At 42.8% G+C, this 17757-nt stretch overlaps 1 protein-coding gene across 2 annotated transcripts in view; it reads right to left on the bottom strand.

The window, feature by feature from the left end:
- LRP5 (LDL receptor related protein 5) overlaps positions 1-17757 on the bottom strand; it is a 170334-nt gene that overhangs the window by 81735 nt on the left and 70842 nt on the right. For both annotated transcript variants that reach the window (XM_059826158.1, XM_059826159.1), the window contains 2 exons: positions 10957-11353; positions 10327-10498 (listed from right to left, as the gene is read on the bottom strand). In XM_059826158.1, coding sequence (XP_059682141.1) covers positions 10327-10498; positions 10957-11353 — 569 coding nt within the window. The remainder of the gene's footprint in view (positions 1-10326; positions 10499-10956; positions 11354-17757) is intronic.

The following is a 17757-nucleotide window of genomic DNA, read 5'->3' as shown; positions in this document are numbered from 1 at the left end:
GTGAACCTTGCACTTGGAACAGAGAATACTGAACTTTTTGATGTTTTTTAGTTCCTGGAAATTGGGAAAAGGGCGAAGGAGCGGAGGTTATTCCAGTATCTCAGCACAACCCTTAAGAAAAAATTCTCTTTACTACAGAAAAGATTGGCTTTTATTGTGGAAAACCCATTTATGCTCAACAGTACCCCAGACAGCAGTCTTCACTTCAGACATGTAGCTGCCTTCTCCATACGCATGGCCTAGACCATGAAGAAAAGAACTGGAGTCTTGAATTTGATTTGAAGTTATCTGGGAAATCTCAGCTTAAAGAACGAAGAATGTGCTCATGGCACCACATGCTGCTGAGGAGACATGGTACAATGTTTTTAGTCCAGGACGTTTGCCTTGAGGAAGCCTCCATACCCCAGTCTACTAGGCTGCTGCATTCCAGCCAAAAGGTGATAAAGAGAAGAATAATTGAGGCCAGGTCATCATCCACCTGCGGAGGCACCCCCCATCCCATCCCATCCCATCCCATCCCATCCCATCCCATCCCATCCCATCCCATCCCATCCCATCCCATCCCATCCTGAATGGCAGAAAAAGGTTTACTCAAGACTGCTGAAGAATGGAAAATTTTATCCATCTCCAAGAGCTGAACCCAGGATGGAATTGGCCAAAGTTGGGACGTGTCCCTGATACCAAACACTTTCCTCTCCAACACTGTCGTACCTTTCTCTCGCTCAGGGCTCAGATACAAGTTCACCTGGTAGCTAACTCAGAACGCTGAAAAGGGACAGGAGGGAATTCATCTTGATAAGTTTATCTTCTTCCATTCGGTCAATGAGTGTTTCTGCTCTGTGAACACCTCCTTACTACATGGCTTAGAGCAGAAAGGTGCGACACTGACGTTCCGACCAGCTAAAGCATCTCATTTTGTGAACCTGGACCTGACTTTCTTCAGCTCCCACACTTCGTAAGAGTCCTCTTAAAAGTAAACAAAGCTCGTGTGGCGCAAAGTATAAAATAACATAGTGAAATTCCTAATTAAGCAGTAAGCAAAATCCAGACAACTTGATCTTGTAGTTAGAAGAGTGGATCTAGAAGGCTCTACGCTCCTGAACAGCATCTGGACGTTGCGTGTTAACAGGCAGAGGCTGGCTGTATTTCTCTATTCCAGAAAGAGGTAGTCTCACACCAGGAAATCCCGAACCAGGGTTCAGGGTTTAGAAACACGTAACACAGCCAGAAGAGTTTAAATTCGTAAGAAACCATTAGGATCTGAAATCACTCAGAGGTCTGACCTGATGAACATTACAGATCATTGTATGTCATCTCAGCAGCCTCTGTTCTCCACTGCAGGCTGATGTATGCAAAGTTGGACCAACTCCAACATCATTTCTACGGTAGCAAACTAGTCAAGAAAGCTCATTCCAAATACACCTGAGCAGAAAACTCTAAATTCTTTCAGCAGAGGAAGCTGAGACTCCACTAACATCCCTGCCAGTCTGAACCGAGGTGCTTATTCTTGACTCCAACTCTGGTGATGAGTCTGATGGTGCAAGCAGACCACAGCCAACAGGCAGGCGAGAGAGTGGGGATGCCTGAAGAGGAGAGAATAAAAGACCCTCTTCCCCTAGCTGCCAGGTTTCCTAAAGGTGCACCCCCCCTTTTCACTGAAGGACCCCTGCCAGGCCTTATAGAATTTTGTAGTATTTATACAATCACAGAATCGTTTAGGTTGGAAAAGATCATCGAGTCCAACCGTTACCCTAACCCTGCCAAGTCCACCACTAAACCATGTCCCTAAGCGCCTCATCCACACGTCTTCTAAATACCTCCAGGGATGGGGACTCCACCACCTCCCTGGGCAGCCTCTTCCAGTGTCTGACAACCCTTTCAGTGAAGACATTTTTCCTAATATCCAGTCTAAACCTCCCCTGGTGCAACTTGAGGCCATTTCCTCTTGTCCTATCACTTGTCATTTGGGAGAAGAGACCAACACCCACCTCACCACAACCCCCTTTCAGGTAGTTGTAGAGAGCGAGAAGGTCTCCCTTTAGCCTCCTCTTCTCCAGGCTAAATTTGTGAGAATCTGTTTTATTCTTTACGCAGCTCTCCACAAATATTTGTAATTGTCATCGTTAAAGCACCGCAGTCAAAGATACAGCTCTCTTCCCTCCCAAAAAGCCTGTGTTCCATCCCAGCAATGTCCATCTGGGAAAAGCAATCATAACTCATTTGTCATCATTCTTAACAAAGTCCAAGAACTGCCAGAACCCTGCGACAACATTTTAAGATAGTCCTTCCTCCAAATGGCTCCTCCTATCCATTCTACGACGACTAGGTGGTTGCTGGTGAAAATTCGGTCCCAAGCTCACTAGTAGAGATTATTCCCCTTCGGAACCTTAGAAGATAGTTAATTATACACCAGGTTTTTGGACGCTGCTACAAATACAGCGCTCATGCGATAATGTTTGCTGAGCGGCTCCCTTCAAATGAAACAAAGAACCCATCCACCTATGACGGCATTCATGCTTGCTGGTTTTCCAAGCAAAATACACAGCGATACTATTTAAAACTAATAAAAACACAGTGGTAGATAACGCTCACAGACCACATACACAACCTCCAACAAAAAAGCATACCCCAAACAAGGCCACGTGTCACTCCGCCAACAACATAGCTTAATCCCAGGCAGGAGCGTAGCACAGTGCAAGAAAAGGAAAGAAAAACGGGAAGTGGCACTAACGGCAGAGGAGCAGCCCAGGCTGCAGGAATACGCTGCTGAACAGAGCTATACGAACCGCAGGGACGTATACACGGTTTGCTAGCCCAGTTCTGACATGTGCTATTCAACAGGAACATATTAGATGTCAATCTAACGTGATACGTACCACTTTAGATATGTAGCACTTGCATCTAGAAAGGATATAATTTACAAATGTATCGGAAGCAAAAAGCATAGGATATAGTGTATATATGCTTCATTTAGGGACCACAGTATAAGCTTCAATTAATAATGTATTTCTGACAATTACAATAGCTGACATTTCTCTGCCACAGTTCTAAATTGAATCAAATGTCACTGAGAAGTTTCAAAAAAAATCACTGAAATGACGGCGCCCTCACTATCGTCAATTTAAGTGATTTTATTACTGCAGCTGTCTATTTAGACTGATGCCTATTCTTTAGATCAAGGAGATCCTGTATTTCTTATTTCTATATCCATTTCACTTTCCTGTTCTCATGTATTAACACAAATATGCAGTGTGGGGGTTATTTACATTAATACAATATTAATATATATTTATATTAATACAAATATAAACTAGGTCTTCCCAAATACATTTATAGAAAAATGATGCTTTGAGGTTTTTATGTCTAATTAGCACGTGGCGATAAGCTTAGATTACTTGGTCTATGAGATTTGCCTGTCTCAATAAATCAGCCCGGAGTATCGCCCAAGTAGTTTATTACACTACCTAGTCTTTTTAATCCGTCGGTGAAAAACGCCAGTGCAAAGAAATACCCACACACAAATGTATCGGTTACGAGAAAACATCTCGGGTATAAATTAAATATTGCACTTTTTAGGTCAAAAGACTGGAAAACAGAATGCAGTATGTGAAGTATACTCAGACTTGTTTAGAAAAAAGCAGCCTTAAATCAGTTTAGTTGTTAATTTTTCTCCCCAGCACAACTGACTTCTGCAAAGCCTGCTCCCATTTAAGCAGCAAATTGTTCCAAATGTCATTTTACATGATTTATGCAGACTGTAATCCACAAGAAACTAATTATAAAGATTGTTTCCCTAACTTTTACGGACAGCCCACATAATGGCATCTCAGAAAATTTTTTTCCGTGAACTCCAGGCTTGTCATCTGGTGCTGACTTACCCTTTAGACCTAAACACCCTGCAAACTTGCAAAGAATTACTGTACCTAATGCCGAGTCTTCTGCAAAGACAGATGAAGGACATTTGTCGATCGTGGGGAAGGGGGGTGAGGGGAAGCTGCCAGAAGGGACAGTCTGCATAACATTTATTCCAAGAATATTGCACAAACTTAAGTAAAATGCATACATAATAACAGGCACCTGAGAATTCAGTAATTGCTCATTATGCAATTATACCTTAGGCACTTTAAGCGAACGCTGAAGAAATAATACATGGGAAAACCTGGCTAACCACAAAATTGTTTTTAAGGAGAATTAGGAGACTCTGCACGTGGATGTCATTGGGTCTTTGCTTGTCTCTCTGCTGGAACCCTGTAATCCTTATTAATCTGCTGTTTGTTCCTGGAAAGTACCTTTTCTCTGTCAGTAAAATCCAGAGGTCAGTTGGATTAATCCATGCCCCTCACTCGTAGCTGAAGCCGTGTGGCCAAACACATGATTTCGACAGACGCGACTCAAAATTTGCTAGATACTATTCCTTGCCGTACACTTTGCAAACCGAGTAAAAAAAAAAAAAATAAATAAGAATTAAAAGCTGGGAACAACGTTACCAGAGGGTGCCAAATTTGCAGGGAAAACCCCATCGGCTCCCGTCACGCAAAATCGTGACAAGCCTTGCCAAATGGTTTCTTCAGGACGCAAACCGCTTGCGAAGTGACTGGGCCCTTTGTGTGGCAGCTGAACGCTGCAGATGGGAAGGTTAGGAAAGGGGTTTTGCCAGGAAAGGGTTACTGCTGTTTTCACCCCGTGAAGTTTTACACGAACAAATAAGAACACGCTCTCCCGGTACAGGACACAACTTGGCACCCTCAACGGCTCTGCAGCGTTTCTTTTCTAATTGTGGAAGAACGCACCCAAAAATAACGTCCAAATGTGTTCCCAAAACCAAACCAAACCACCCCCAAACCAACCAAACAAAAAACCCCAAAGCAGAGACATTTACAGTACGTTTCAAACCCGAGGTCCAGCAAAAACAGGACGGATGTCTTTAGCTTATCAAATTTCCAAGACGTACAAAGTTCAGTCACCGTTGAAGAACTTGCTGTATGAACAGGCCTTCCCAGGGACAGTAAGACGACTCCCTGCAGATCTGAAATACCAGAAACCGGAGCAGAATTCCAAGCGGAGATACGCACAAATATGCGCAAGCTATAGTCACGCTCTCAGGTTTTTTTCGATATGGAAAGCACTTGAAGGCATGCTATGTGATGAAAGCAGTTCTCATCGACAAGCGGTTCATCAGAAAGCTACAGAAAAGCCTATAGTGTGCACTTCGTACGTTATTGGGCATCAGTCTTCATACTACTTCTTCCCCGACAGGCTTTAGGTCCAACTGTGCTCTGCACAGTAGTAGAGATAATGGCTTCAGTTTATTCTATTTTGCAATTTCTACACAGTGAGCTGGAACGTTTTGAGGCAGGTGAAAGTAGATGGATAGAGGAAAACAGCGGAGATGGGAATTTTCTCCTTTACCTTAAGCCTTTCGCAGATCTTTGGTCTCTGGAAAATTTCTAGTTGCTTCAGGAAATCCGGGACTGCAGTTTGTAGATGAGAAAACTGTCAAGTGACAGCACTGCAGGAGCCCAAGAGAAATTAATCGCTCTGAAAAGAAGGTGATGGGAGTAGAGGATGCACCTTACCCGTCAACCGCTCCAATGCAGAGCAATATACGGGCCCAGCCTCTGCCCTCTCCCTCGCCATCGAACAGCTCTTCGGCCTCCCACCTTCGGCACGCACAAGCAGCACGCAGCGATCCCCGCGCCACATGCCACCTTCTTTACCTGCCGCAGCAGAGCGCAGCTGCGGAGCGCCACTCTCTGAACGGCGCAGGGGCCCTCCAGGTTGAAGTCTTCCTCCTTCAGGAGCGCTCGGCACAAACCTGGATGTCATTTCAGACGAAGCAAGAACTCTCTCCTTGCAGTGTAGCAACGGAGTAAACCACAACTACATCAACTTTGGTTTTTTTGTTTTTGCTACCTAATGAGTTATGAAATAGAGCTACAGCTTACTATCTACTATCCCCCCTATGCTGGTTTTAGGTGTTAACATCAACTGCATCAAGAAGAGTGTGGCCAGCGGGTCGAGGGAGGTTATCCTCCCCCTCTACTCTGCCCTGGTGAGGCGGCATCTGGAGTCCTGTGTCCAGTTCTGGGCTGCCCGGTTCAAGAAGGATGGGGAGCTGCTGGAGAGGGGACAGCAAAGGGCTACGACGATGATTAGGGGACTGGGACATCTTTCTTAGGAGGAAAGGCTGAGGGACTTGGGTCTTTTCAGTCTGGAGAAGAGAAGACTGAGGGGGGATCTTGTCGATGCGTATAAACACCGAAGGGGTGGGTGCCAGGAGGATGGGGCCAGTCTTTTTTCAGTGGTGCCCAGTGACAGGATGAGAGTTAACAGGCACAAACTTGGTCGTAGGAAGTTCCATCTAAACATGAGGAGGAACTTCTTTGCTTTGAGGGTGGCAGAGCACTGGAAGAAGCTCCCAGAGAGGCTGTGGAGTCTCCTTCTCTGGAGATATTCCAAACTCGCCTAGACGCGTTCCTGTGCAACCTGCTCTGGGTGACCCTGCTCTGGCGGGGGGTTGGACTGGATGATCTCCAGAGGTCCCTTCCAACCCCCGTCATTCTGTGACTCTGTGAAATTTATCCAGTAACGTGCTTCAGGGTAGTTTTAGGTGCTTACCGGGAGAAAGAAAAACCCTAACACTAGGTCAACTATAGTATAAAATATAAACGCGTACCGTCGACTTGCAGTCAGCTGGTTTTTCTTTCTGACAAGCTGTGGATGCAACAGACATAGATACACACAGAACAAATCACCAAGACACCAGCTGCATGGGCAAGTCACTTAAACGCATGCTCTTGGCAACGGAACACATGCATGAGAGAATGAGTTTATGCTGAATAACTTCAACAGCAAGTAAAAGTGGAAATGCCCCACCTTGTACCCCCCCCAGTGAGGTTTCACACATACCGGGACCAGCGGAGCAGCACAAACTACGGCTTTTGCGGAAAATCTAGGGTATCGGCAGAACCTCGCAAACACAGAGACCTCGCAGAATGAACGGTTAGGTTACAAATACAGCAAGATGAGCAATAAATGTGAAATACAATCCAGCCGATCAATTTGCTTCTAATCGAAAGTATTTCCTTAGCGCACTTTTTTCATCTTGTAGAGGAGTATTAACGAAAAGAAGCTCTGTTAGAGACCAGTCTCAAACTGGCCAGTACCTGGGCTGTGTCAGCGACCGATTAAGTCACACAGCTCTCTCCCAGGCGAGCAGAATCGTGTCTGGGACGTCTTCCAAAATGGAAACTGAAGAGTTGTTTTCTAATGGAAGTTCTGCAATAGACATCTAACATCCATTTCTACTGAGAACATGCCAGTGCCATTGTAACTCGGGCCAGTCCAGAACGGACCACGACAGACCCCTTCACAGCACGGTTCAGAACGGCACGCAAACACACATGACTTTTTTCCCCATCATAATTTAAATGGGCCTATTCAGATATTTGTAAATACAGCCTCAGAAGGAGTCTGTTCGTGATAGCTAACAAAAGTAAAGCCAAGCATAAAAAGTGGAAAAAGGAAAAAAAAAAGGGGAGAGGGGCAGGGGGAAGACTTAAAATGAGAATATTTACACCTATTTTAATCTAAGAAAACGTGGAATCCATTGCTAGGAGCATGGAGATGTAATTCTTCGTGCTAACAATTAAAACGGGGTTGCAGAAAGAAATCAACGTATCCACAGATGTCACAATCCACTTCACGTACAGAATATCTTCTGTTTGTGAGACCAAGTGAACCACCCTCTTCTCTCTATTTTTGCAAATAGAATGGAACGACAAAAAGTAAGTATAATAAGCAAAAGAAAAACTGAGGGAATAAAAAGCCCTTACTTTGGTTTCTCTGATTTTCCTAAACTTTGATGCCAAAGCAAATAGTATCGCTGGCTTTGCTGCCTTACAGTGAAGTGGGACAGACTGAACAGACCGTTTAAACCCATGAAACCCATTGCACAGCTACGGTCCCAGCTCTAAAACGTGGCATCTGGAACGTTCCCTGTCCTGCAGCCTGAAAGGTAAAGGGGGACAGGACCTCTCTGAGAGCCATCAAGCCCAGTACTTAGCCACTGCCGAACACTGAAGTTACGTTCCTGGGGCTAGCAGACCGTCTTGCTTCCCTTCTTCCTGAGGGCAAAACCTTCAGAGAGCACATTCATTCCTCAAAATTTATTTCCCTAAAAATGCTGCATATGCTACTCCCCCAAACAACACCAAAACTCAATCGACTTCCCAGGCCATGACCAAGGGAAAAAGTCCTATATTGCTTTTCTCAGGTATTGGGACAGAAATAGACTGGTGTAACAGTACAGTCAAAACACGACTTCAGCAAACTAAGAAAAAAGTTAATTATTGCTTTAAAGAGAAAAAAACTTCTTTTTGGGTCTTTACCCTCACGTTCTGGTTTGATAATCGTGTTTATGAATTGATTTGAATTAGCTAGTCATCCCCCCCATCTCACTTTGAAGCTAATTCAAATTCCCGGGAGAATTCCCTTTTCAAATTAAAATGCTCAGAGCTGATTATTTTTAGCACCTTTAATTTTCAAACTGTTCTTCCGACATCTTTGTGGAAGATAAACAACTACTTCGTACTAAGAGCATACCACAACCAGGTCAAGGGACCTATGGCCACCGGTCAGCTGGAGCTTAACAAGACCTTAAGAAGGAACATTTGTCTGGCCGACAAATCTAATGATCTAATGATAACAGAGTAGGACTTTCTGAATTTGCCTGATCTCAGGTCACGTCTCATGCTATCATCCAAAGCCTTGGGTTAATCATAACCTACTATAACAACTTTAGATTGAGGTTCAAAAGCCAATTTTTCCTTCTTAGAAATATGAGCGCAAGTGGCCAGTAACCAGATGCACTTCTTAAACAACTATTTTATTTAGAGATTAAGCATTGAGGGTGGCGGGGAACACAACAGGGTCTAAGCAACTGTTTGAGACTTCTTCACAACATCTGGCTGTATCCATATCCTCAGCTGTCTCAAATTAAATGGACGCACACGTGCAAGTAAGCCCGCTGCTACATACAGGTCTTCAGCAGCTCCGTGAACACATCCACAACAAACGTATAATAATAAAATGTTGACCAGTACTCCTAGATTACTCAAAAGCCGTGTGCCCTTCTACGTCACAATATTATCAAGCTCTATCAGTTTGCTGACCTTCTTCTCTGTTGAATACTGTTGATCATAATTCACTGAAACCTCCGAATCTCATGAACACACGCTCAGAAGCCCAAAAAAAACTTGCCCCAAACCTTCATTCTAACTCTTTCAGTTATTTCATTTATCACCTTCTGTTCTGAGTGAAACTACTTTGGGACTCAGTTCTCTGCAGCGATATCTAAGATTTGTTTCACTTCTGTGGCAGCACAGTTATTCTTTTAGATTAAGATTTAATCATGGGATACTAATGCAAAAACAATGGGCAAAAAGGCATCTCTTGAAACTGCTCGGGCCTCCCCGGTGCGATCATCAGTGTCCATGACAAGACCAGTACAGATGCCTTCTTTGGCTATATTTTAAATTTAAAGCAGTGAATCCCCAGAGACACTTCACTACCTTACTCCTGGGAGCACATCACAACAAACGAGCAGAGAATTTGTCCAACTTTGTCCAGTGTTTGAGAAATAGGTAGATAGGATGATTTTTTTTCCATTTTTAAGAAAATTCTTCCTAAAGAAGACACCGTGTTCTATCAGACACTCTTCCAACAATTCAGAAATAGTAAATACTGTCATAAATGTTTATACAACATTGTGAAGAGGATTTCCCCTCCTCAAATTCAGAGGTAGAATGCCTACATTGTTTTCAAAGCAGGCAGTACATTAAAAATTACTTATTGCCCATGCATCTGGACACCACATAATCATCAAGGCCCTGAAATACGGCTCTCTAGGGCCCCCACAGCCACCTTCTCCTGTATGCAAACCTTGCATCGAGTCTGTCGCACGCAGCAATTTTAGACACTAGTTCCAAGCACCACACACAAGTCCAAACATCTTTTAAAGAGGTTGTACCTGAGTGTCCCAATTTGTTGCAAAAGCCTTGGGTAAAACCTGAGCTTTCAAGCCATTAAATTACACTTGTAGCAATGTAGACATAACAAACATAACATTTCTTGCAACAGTTTTCTGAACCACATGAATGTGTTTCCTTTCTTCTTAAATACGTCTTGTTATGCTAAATATCACGTTAATATTAATGAAACAACAGACTCCTCAAAAAATGGATAAATGTATCCAAGACATAAAGCAGCACGTGAGAACAGCACTTGTTTTCTAAGAACGCACCCAAGCACGGCTCTAATACTCACCTCAATTTTATCTGTTTTTGCATCTCCCCAGTAAAGCTTGTCTTTTTCAAGATCCAGAGCCAAGCCATTAGGCCAACCTAGGGACGTATTCACCAGAACTCGCCTTTCTGAGCCATCCAAATAAGCACATTCTATCTTCGGACTTTCACCCCAGTCCGTCCAATACATGTAGCTGTAAAAAAAAAGGGGGGGAAACAGTCAATGCATGTAACACGCAAGACAAAAAAGTGTCAAGATCTGTCCTGCTTTTGAAAGAACTTACTAACTTCCCCAGCAAGCCAACTCGAACTGTAATCAGCGATGACAATACATATAAAGTTTGAGCATTAAATAAACTATTGAAGATGTTCAGTGGACTGATTCTTTTGTAGTTCTGATAACACTGAAGTTGTAGAGAAAAGAAAATTCAACCAAACGCACAATGTATAGGGTCACTGAAGAACACCGTATTTAGAAGTCGCCTTTTATATACACAGTATTAAAGGGATGAAGCAAAGGTAAACCAGTTATTTCCAGAACATTTGACAAATAATACACACATCATCTCACAAGCTGCAGATTTTCAGTTTCAGGATCCATAAACTGGATCCAAAGACCTATCACAGGGCTATCAATAAACACAAAACTCACCCCATTACAGGATTGAGCACAATTGCTCGAGGTTCATCTAGGTTTTCGGAGATAAGGATCTTTCTTGATGTCCCGTTCAATCGGGTCACTTCGATGCGGTCTGTTCCAGTATCAGTCCAGTAGAGGTTCCTCGCCACCCAATCCACAGCAATACCGTCTGGATGGTTGATTTCTGTGGTTACCAGAGTCTGTGCTCCAGAGCCATCAAGGTAGGCTCGACGAATTGCCCGGACATCATCATCAGTCCAGTAGATGTAGCCTTCCACAGGATCGTAGTCTATGGCAATTGCGTGTCTGATATTGTCTATCTGCAGAATAATGTCGGTGAAATCCGGCATGTCCAGGGAAATCCTCCTCAAGTCAGTCCTTCTAGCGAGCAGCAAGACTTCTTCGGCACCTGGGGAGAAAAATCATTCGCGGTATCATTTCCTCTGCTACTGATGTGAACACTTCAGTACAGCACAGCAGGCTGCAAACCGCCACTATAAGAACAGATTTCCTTAAAATAAGGACATCAAACTTGCATTGAAATATAGACTTGTTTGAGCAGAGAGTTGTTCCTAATCAGTTCTTCTCAACTAGCTACTTGTGCTGTCACTCTTATCTCATAATGACAGCATCTTTCTCCCGGCCTCCTAAACCAACACGGAACATGGCAATCTCTATCTAGAGTCTAAAAAAAATAAATAAATAATTTGGTGGGGGTAGGTCCAAATATTTCATCATATTATATAGAATTCCTCAGCTCAGCCAAACTTCCCACTAGCTGTATCAGTGCGTTAGACGTGGTTTTCACACACAAGCCCGACATAATAAATGACAAGGGCTAACAGAAGACTCGAGTATTTTGTAAATAAATTACATTAATTATTTACTCCAGACAGCCCGACAAGAACGTAAGTCGCAGCTACAGCAAGTATTTCTCACCTGGCTAAAGCTGACGCAAAACTAATTCTAAGGCAATAGGATTGTTGTTCTCTCCTCTATTCTTCCTCCCCAGTGCAAAGTTTCACTGCCTGTGGAAAGGGTGCCAAACAACAGCCTGGAGCACATTTCAAAGACAAATGGCATCTTTGGTGTCGTCTTTCTGGCAACTTCTTTTATCAGTACAAAAACAGGACACGCAGTAAAACACCTGGCTGCTTAACACGTTTTCCCCACATTCACCCAGGCATGTTTCAGCACAAAAAGAGCAACACGAGTATGTGTCTTTTTCCTACTCTGTTACTAAATTGATGCTGCATAGTTTGAAAACTGACAAAGAGTTTTTATCATTCAGCAACACTCCAAAACTGGGAACCAGAACAAAAGTCACTTGTCGCGTTTCATCCAGCCCAGCAAACACCCGCAGGAGGTGGTAACTTCCAGTCCCCACCAACAGCCCAGACTGAAAGAAAATGGCCAACATGGGACTTATCTTTTGAGCCCACTAAGAATAACAGAAATTCAAATCCTCAGGAGAATATTCTTCTAGAAAGAATTCTCACCTAGGCATGCATATGGAGTTCTGGAGACTCAGAAGCTGAGCCTGTCGCACATCGAAACCAAGTTCACATTCAGTTTGGGAGCTGGACCGTGCTGTTATTTGCTGCTTTTGGGTTTGGAAATCAGAGCTTAGTCTCCAAATAATATCTCAGAAGCTCTGAAAAGAAACAGTGCTCAGGCTGCAAGTGTATAATAAAAGCAAAGGATGTAGAAAAGCAGTGTTGTAACATCACCCAAACAAGCTTGCTACACAGCCCCGAAGAGATCGTTTGATGCGCACGTTGAGCTACCTCGAGTCACTGCGGTTACCGAATGACGTGGTCCTGCCCTTCTGCCATGGGCTGCTTGTTCTCACTTCAGTATCGCCCCTTCTCACATGCAAGCGCAGCAGGGCTGCGTGTTGCAAACCACACTAAAGAGCGGGTCCAAACAAAAACCAACTCAACAGAAATAAAGGCATGAGCCTAAGTTAACAACCAGAGCGGTTCAATGCAGAGCTCCACAAACACTTGGGCTGGCACGGGGAGGGACTCCAGCAAGAATGCTTCTCCCAGTCAGCGTCACCGGACAAGGTTTGATAACTCCAGCATCAGTTGCACCAACAAACTTTGAGGGAAGGTTGGGATAGAAGGAAAGCAACAATAACTCAGAGCTCAAAAACCACGTGGAGAAAGGTAGGAGGGAAAGCCCCTACATTCTTGACAGCAAAGCAAGAGAGATGTCTACCATCAAACTTCTTTAATACAGATTTTCTAATTTCAAAGGTTGCAAAATAAAAACAGGTTTTCAGGAAGAGCGCTTCTTATGCTTGAAACTTCTGCTCGCTCCTCTGGACACAGCAGAACTAGGAACCTGTTGCCCAAGTTGAGAAGGGAACAGTCCCGGGTGACCAGACAACTCACAAGGCTTCCTTCCGCCACTGCCCCCGTAGGTAAGCACAGCAAGACTTCTTCAATTTTAAAAGTTTCCTTTCTGTTAAGGGACCAACACGCATCAGCAATCCTTAGAAGGCACTGCTAGCAAAAGTATTCATTTTCAAAAGCTTTAGGAATCTCCTGGATTTTAGCACCTTTTCTAAATAAAAACAACGAGATACCTAAAACAGTATTTGGTATTTTACGTCACGCTTTAAAATGTTGGTTTACTTCCTGAACAGTGACAAATCAATCAATCAACTGTTTTTTTAAAAAAGACCATAGCGGACAGAAGTCTGATATATAGCTTATACCTCCCCTCCTACCATGCTTCCTTGCTAGATGTATATTCCAACAAATCATCTTGGAAAGAGTAACTACGTATAACGGCAAACATTATATGTACACGGCGAAGGAAACGTGGTGAACGAAAGGCGACCTGTCAACTGCTTCGCTGTGACTACGTCACAGTACATCAAATGCGAGACAGTTCCCAGACAGCTGTTTTAAAAAGCTATCTGGGAACAAAAGCAGTCACAGTCCATGACACTGTTGTCGCTCTCGACATCAAGGATTACCCCAGGAACAGCATTCTCAGGGCTACGCTGACATCTCTGGATTAGAAAACGGATCAAACCCAAGACAATATGGAGAGAAACAACAAGCGGAAAGGGAGGATCTTCAAAATAGTCAAGGGGTTGCATTCAAAACTGAGCTATGCAGTGTTAAAAACAGTATTTTTATGGAGCCTGTTCAAATAGAAAGGCTTTTAGATCTCTTCTGTTCCATTAACTTCTTTCTGTTGACATTTTGGTAGAAGTACTTAACTGGTATCAAGTCCCGTGGTACTAAGTATTAAACATACTTGTTTTTTTTCTGACATTACCATCTCCAAAGAACTTACAGTGTCACCAGACGCTGGTTTGTTCAGAGCATGTTAGCTTGACAACAGCAAAAATGAAAAGGAGGACAGGTCGTATTATAAATGGATTAATATTACCTCCGTATTACCTCCAACAGTACAGATTGTCCACCACCAAATAGTCTCTTTACAGGAAAAATTTCCAAAAGGTCCTGTTTCTTAATATATTTAAACACACAGAAAACATTTGATTTTCTAACGCAAATTAAAATTACACCTTAATAGCCAAAGGGGGAAAAAAAAAAAAAAATCACTGTTAAGAGCACCTGCAAACCAGGACACTGAACTGCAACTGCAGAGGGCAAGCTACAACAGCATAGCAACTACAGCAGGAACAAATACTTCACGTGACGAAGTTTTATGTCTTGCTTCTATGTTTCTGAAATATTTCACTTGTGGGAGTCAAAATAAAACCTCCTGTTTAGTGCAAGTTAAATAAAAATTCAGGCCTCAAAACTCCAACATGGAAAGGGGGATGTATCTGGTCATCCAAGAGCTCTACAAACACAGATGAGTTTTAAATTATTAATTAATTCGGAATTATTTTACTTCAACTGTTTCAGAAAGCGAGCGACACTGCAGCTCTTCAGCCACCCAAAGCACTCTTGAGTTTCACATCCATCTTCCTTCTACTATATTAATGTGTCTGCAATCATAACCTTAATATTAAAGTATAAGTAGTGCAAAGCAGAGGAGCATCAAATACATGACCAGCAACTGATAACACAGCAATTACCAATATTACATGTATTTCTAAGATGACCGATATTACAAGCATGGGAACAGACAGATAAGAATCAAATGCATATCTTTTGCCTCTTCACACACGGACTGCAGCGTCACCTTGGTTCACTGTGAACAAGGTCAGCGTTGAAGGCATCAGAGGAAGGAACTGGCAGTCTAAGGCCCCAATTTTCCCTAGAGATGCCGGCTAGACAACCGGCTGAAGGACACTGTTAACACCCCTCCCCAAAATTCACAAGTAATACTAAAACAGTCTTCAGTTCCACACAACAGCAATAATCAGACTCAATTTTACCTCATCCAGCCCTGACGTATGTTCACCTGATCATGCATACGATCACACATTCACTTGCATGCAAAATAATATTTTCACAGAATCACACAGAATGACAGAATCACTACGGTTGGAAAAGACCTGTAAGATCATCAAGTCCAACCGTCAACCCAACCCCACCATGCCCAATAAACCATGTCCCGCAGTGGCCAGGACCCCTTGGGTCAGCAATTACATAATGACTACAACCTTCCCGCAAAGGGAGGAAAGCAATCCTGTTTCTGACATATTCAGCTGCTCTGGCATTTTCTGCCAGCAAACACTACTGTAGAAATATTCCCAACCTCAGTTCTGTCCCACGGACATAGACGGCTAAAAATGAACAGGGAGAAGAAAACGTTTCTCTGCTGACCTCGCAGACCAGACAAAAAAAATCTTCACTTCAGTTGACAACCGGAACAGTTTCTAGTTGAACCGGATGCTTCTTGGGAGATTCTTCTAATTTCTAACATACCTCTAACTGAGACTTATGGGAAAAAGCAATAATAAGGGGAATGAGCTATTTGGCCAATTTAAAGTTCTGGCTGCTCGGCAATTTCTGCTGTAGAGATGCTTATAATTAAGTCAATTTATTACACAATAAGACTCTTGACAGACATGCTTCTACATCCTTGGACATTAAAAACCACCCAAACAGAGAAAATGCTATCACAGCATATCTCACTGCGTTCCGCCCCCCACTTGAAAGCTGGTAAAAGATCATTATCATGGGTAATTTTTGATCGGTGCAAAAATCATGGCTTTTATTACCCCGCAGCCTAAAATCACAGCATTGGTTATAACCGTATTTGACTCTATTAACAAATTTCTGTTAGAGAAAAAAGAGTTGGCAGCAGCCTCTGAGCACATCACTACAAGAAGAGAACTTGACATTGGTTCTCTCTAAAAACCTGGACAAACACGCTTGTCTGGCTCATTAGTTTTATCTGTATCATGGAGGTATTTTGATTATTAATGTTGGTAGGAATGTTTTCAAGGCTACAGAAGTGTTATGCTGTGACTTGCCTAGTGTTATCCTAGATGCCCTAGAACCTGCCTAATACATTACAGCTAGCTATTTACCTAGCGCTAAAGTGCTACGGCATTTATTTAATTAAATTCATCTTCGAAACCTCTCTCACCGCAGTCACTTTCATAACCACACGATTAAGAGATTCCCAGCAGAATTGCTAACTGTTATAACACGGTCATATATAACACCATACAATGAACAAAAGCCTTTTTTGGGGAGAGCGGGGAATGCGAGCTATTCCAACATCACAATTGCAGCAACCAAACGCTTCAGCAGAAGTTTACGTCAAGTCCTCTATGCAAACCACAGATCAGAAAAACAGAAGGAATTGGGTGCCTCTAAAGTTTCCATTTAGAAAGCATTTAAAAAAACCCCTGTTCAAACTGTCGTTTCATTTTTCCAACTGGTTTAAACTTTGAACTGTTTCTTTTTCTCTAGTCTTTTTTTTGTTCAGCAAAAGCTTTCTGCAGACCTTCCACAGAACTTTTCAGTAGGTCTAATATCCATAAAAGCCTGTTCTGGTTAACACGCAGAACAATATCTGAACTTAAAAAACTAACAGAACAGAAAACATAATAATACCATTGAAGGCAGTTATTTTCACTCCCTGAAGACTATATTCTCTTTGCCATCAAGAAATCCTACAGAAACAGGCTAAGAGACCTTTTTTTTTTTGCTGCTACATGTGATGCTCTCCTCCCATTCCCAGTAATCAATTATTTTTAATATCCATGCTAGGTATAGCGTTTGCTTTGATTTGGTTGGTTTGTGCTCTCGTTATTAAAAATTCATGCTTCAGTGCTGGAAACGGCAACTGTACTCTATTTGCAAAATTAACCGCAATCAGAGCTGACAGCAGCGAAGCAGACCATCTCACCAGCTTGACAAGGGCCTTTTTTTATTCTTCCCTTAGCCCACTTCACATTTGACAAGTGACAAGACATCTAGAATACAGTAACAAATGCTCCAATTTATCCACCCAACCTAAACAAATGTAGACCGCAGTGGCTGCCTCTGCTAATCTACGCCAGAAAACGCCACGCTACTCCTTTCCCGTTTGTCTGTCTGCTAATTAGGCCAGAACAATGCTCCGTTGTGGAACGCTTCCCCCGGTTTTCTGTACGTGCATGTGCGTGTATCTGCACGTATGGGCTCAGTTTATTTACAGGCAACTTTGGAAATCTCTATATTCGTGGGGAAAAAAATCAGATAAACTGTAAAAATGGGAATGCTTTGAGCTCTTCTCCAAACAACAAAATAGTAAGCACTTTTTGACAAGAGTGCGTTAGAAGTACTTTGACTGCAGGCAACTCTTTTACAAGCTCTTTTGAGTATAGCTATCTCAGCACTCCTGATAAACTAAAAAGATTTATCAGAAAAGCAAGGGATT

Source organism: Gavia stellata, chromosome 17 (assembly GCF_030936135.1).
Source record: "Gavia stellata isolate bGavSte3 chromosome 17, bGavSte3.hap2, whole genome shotgun sequence".
Classification (NCBI taxonomy): Eukaryota; Metazoa; Chordata; class Aves; order Gaviiformes; family Gaviidae; genus Gavia; species Gavia stellata.
This window is presented reverse-complemented; position numbering and strand designations above follow the sequence as displayed.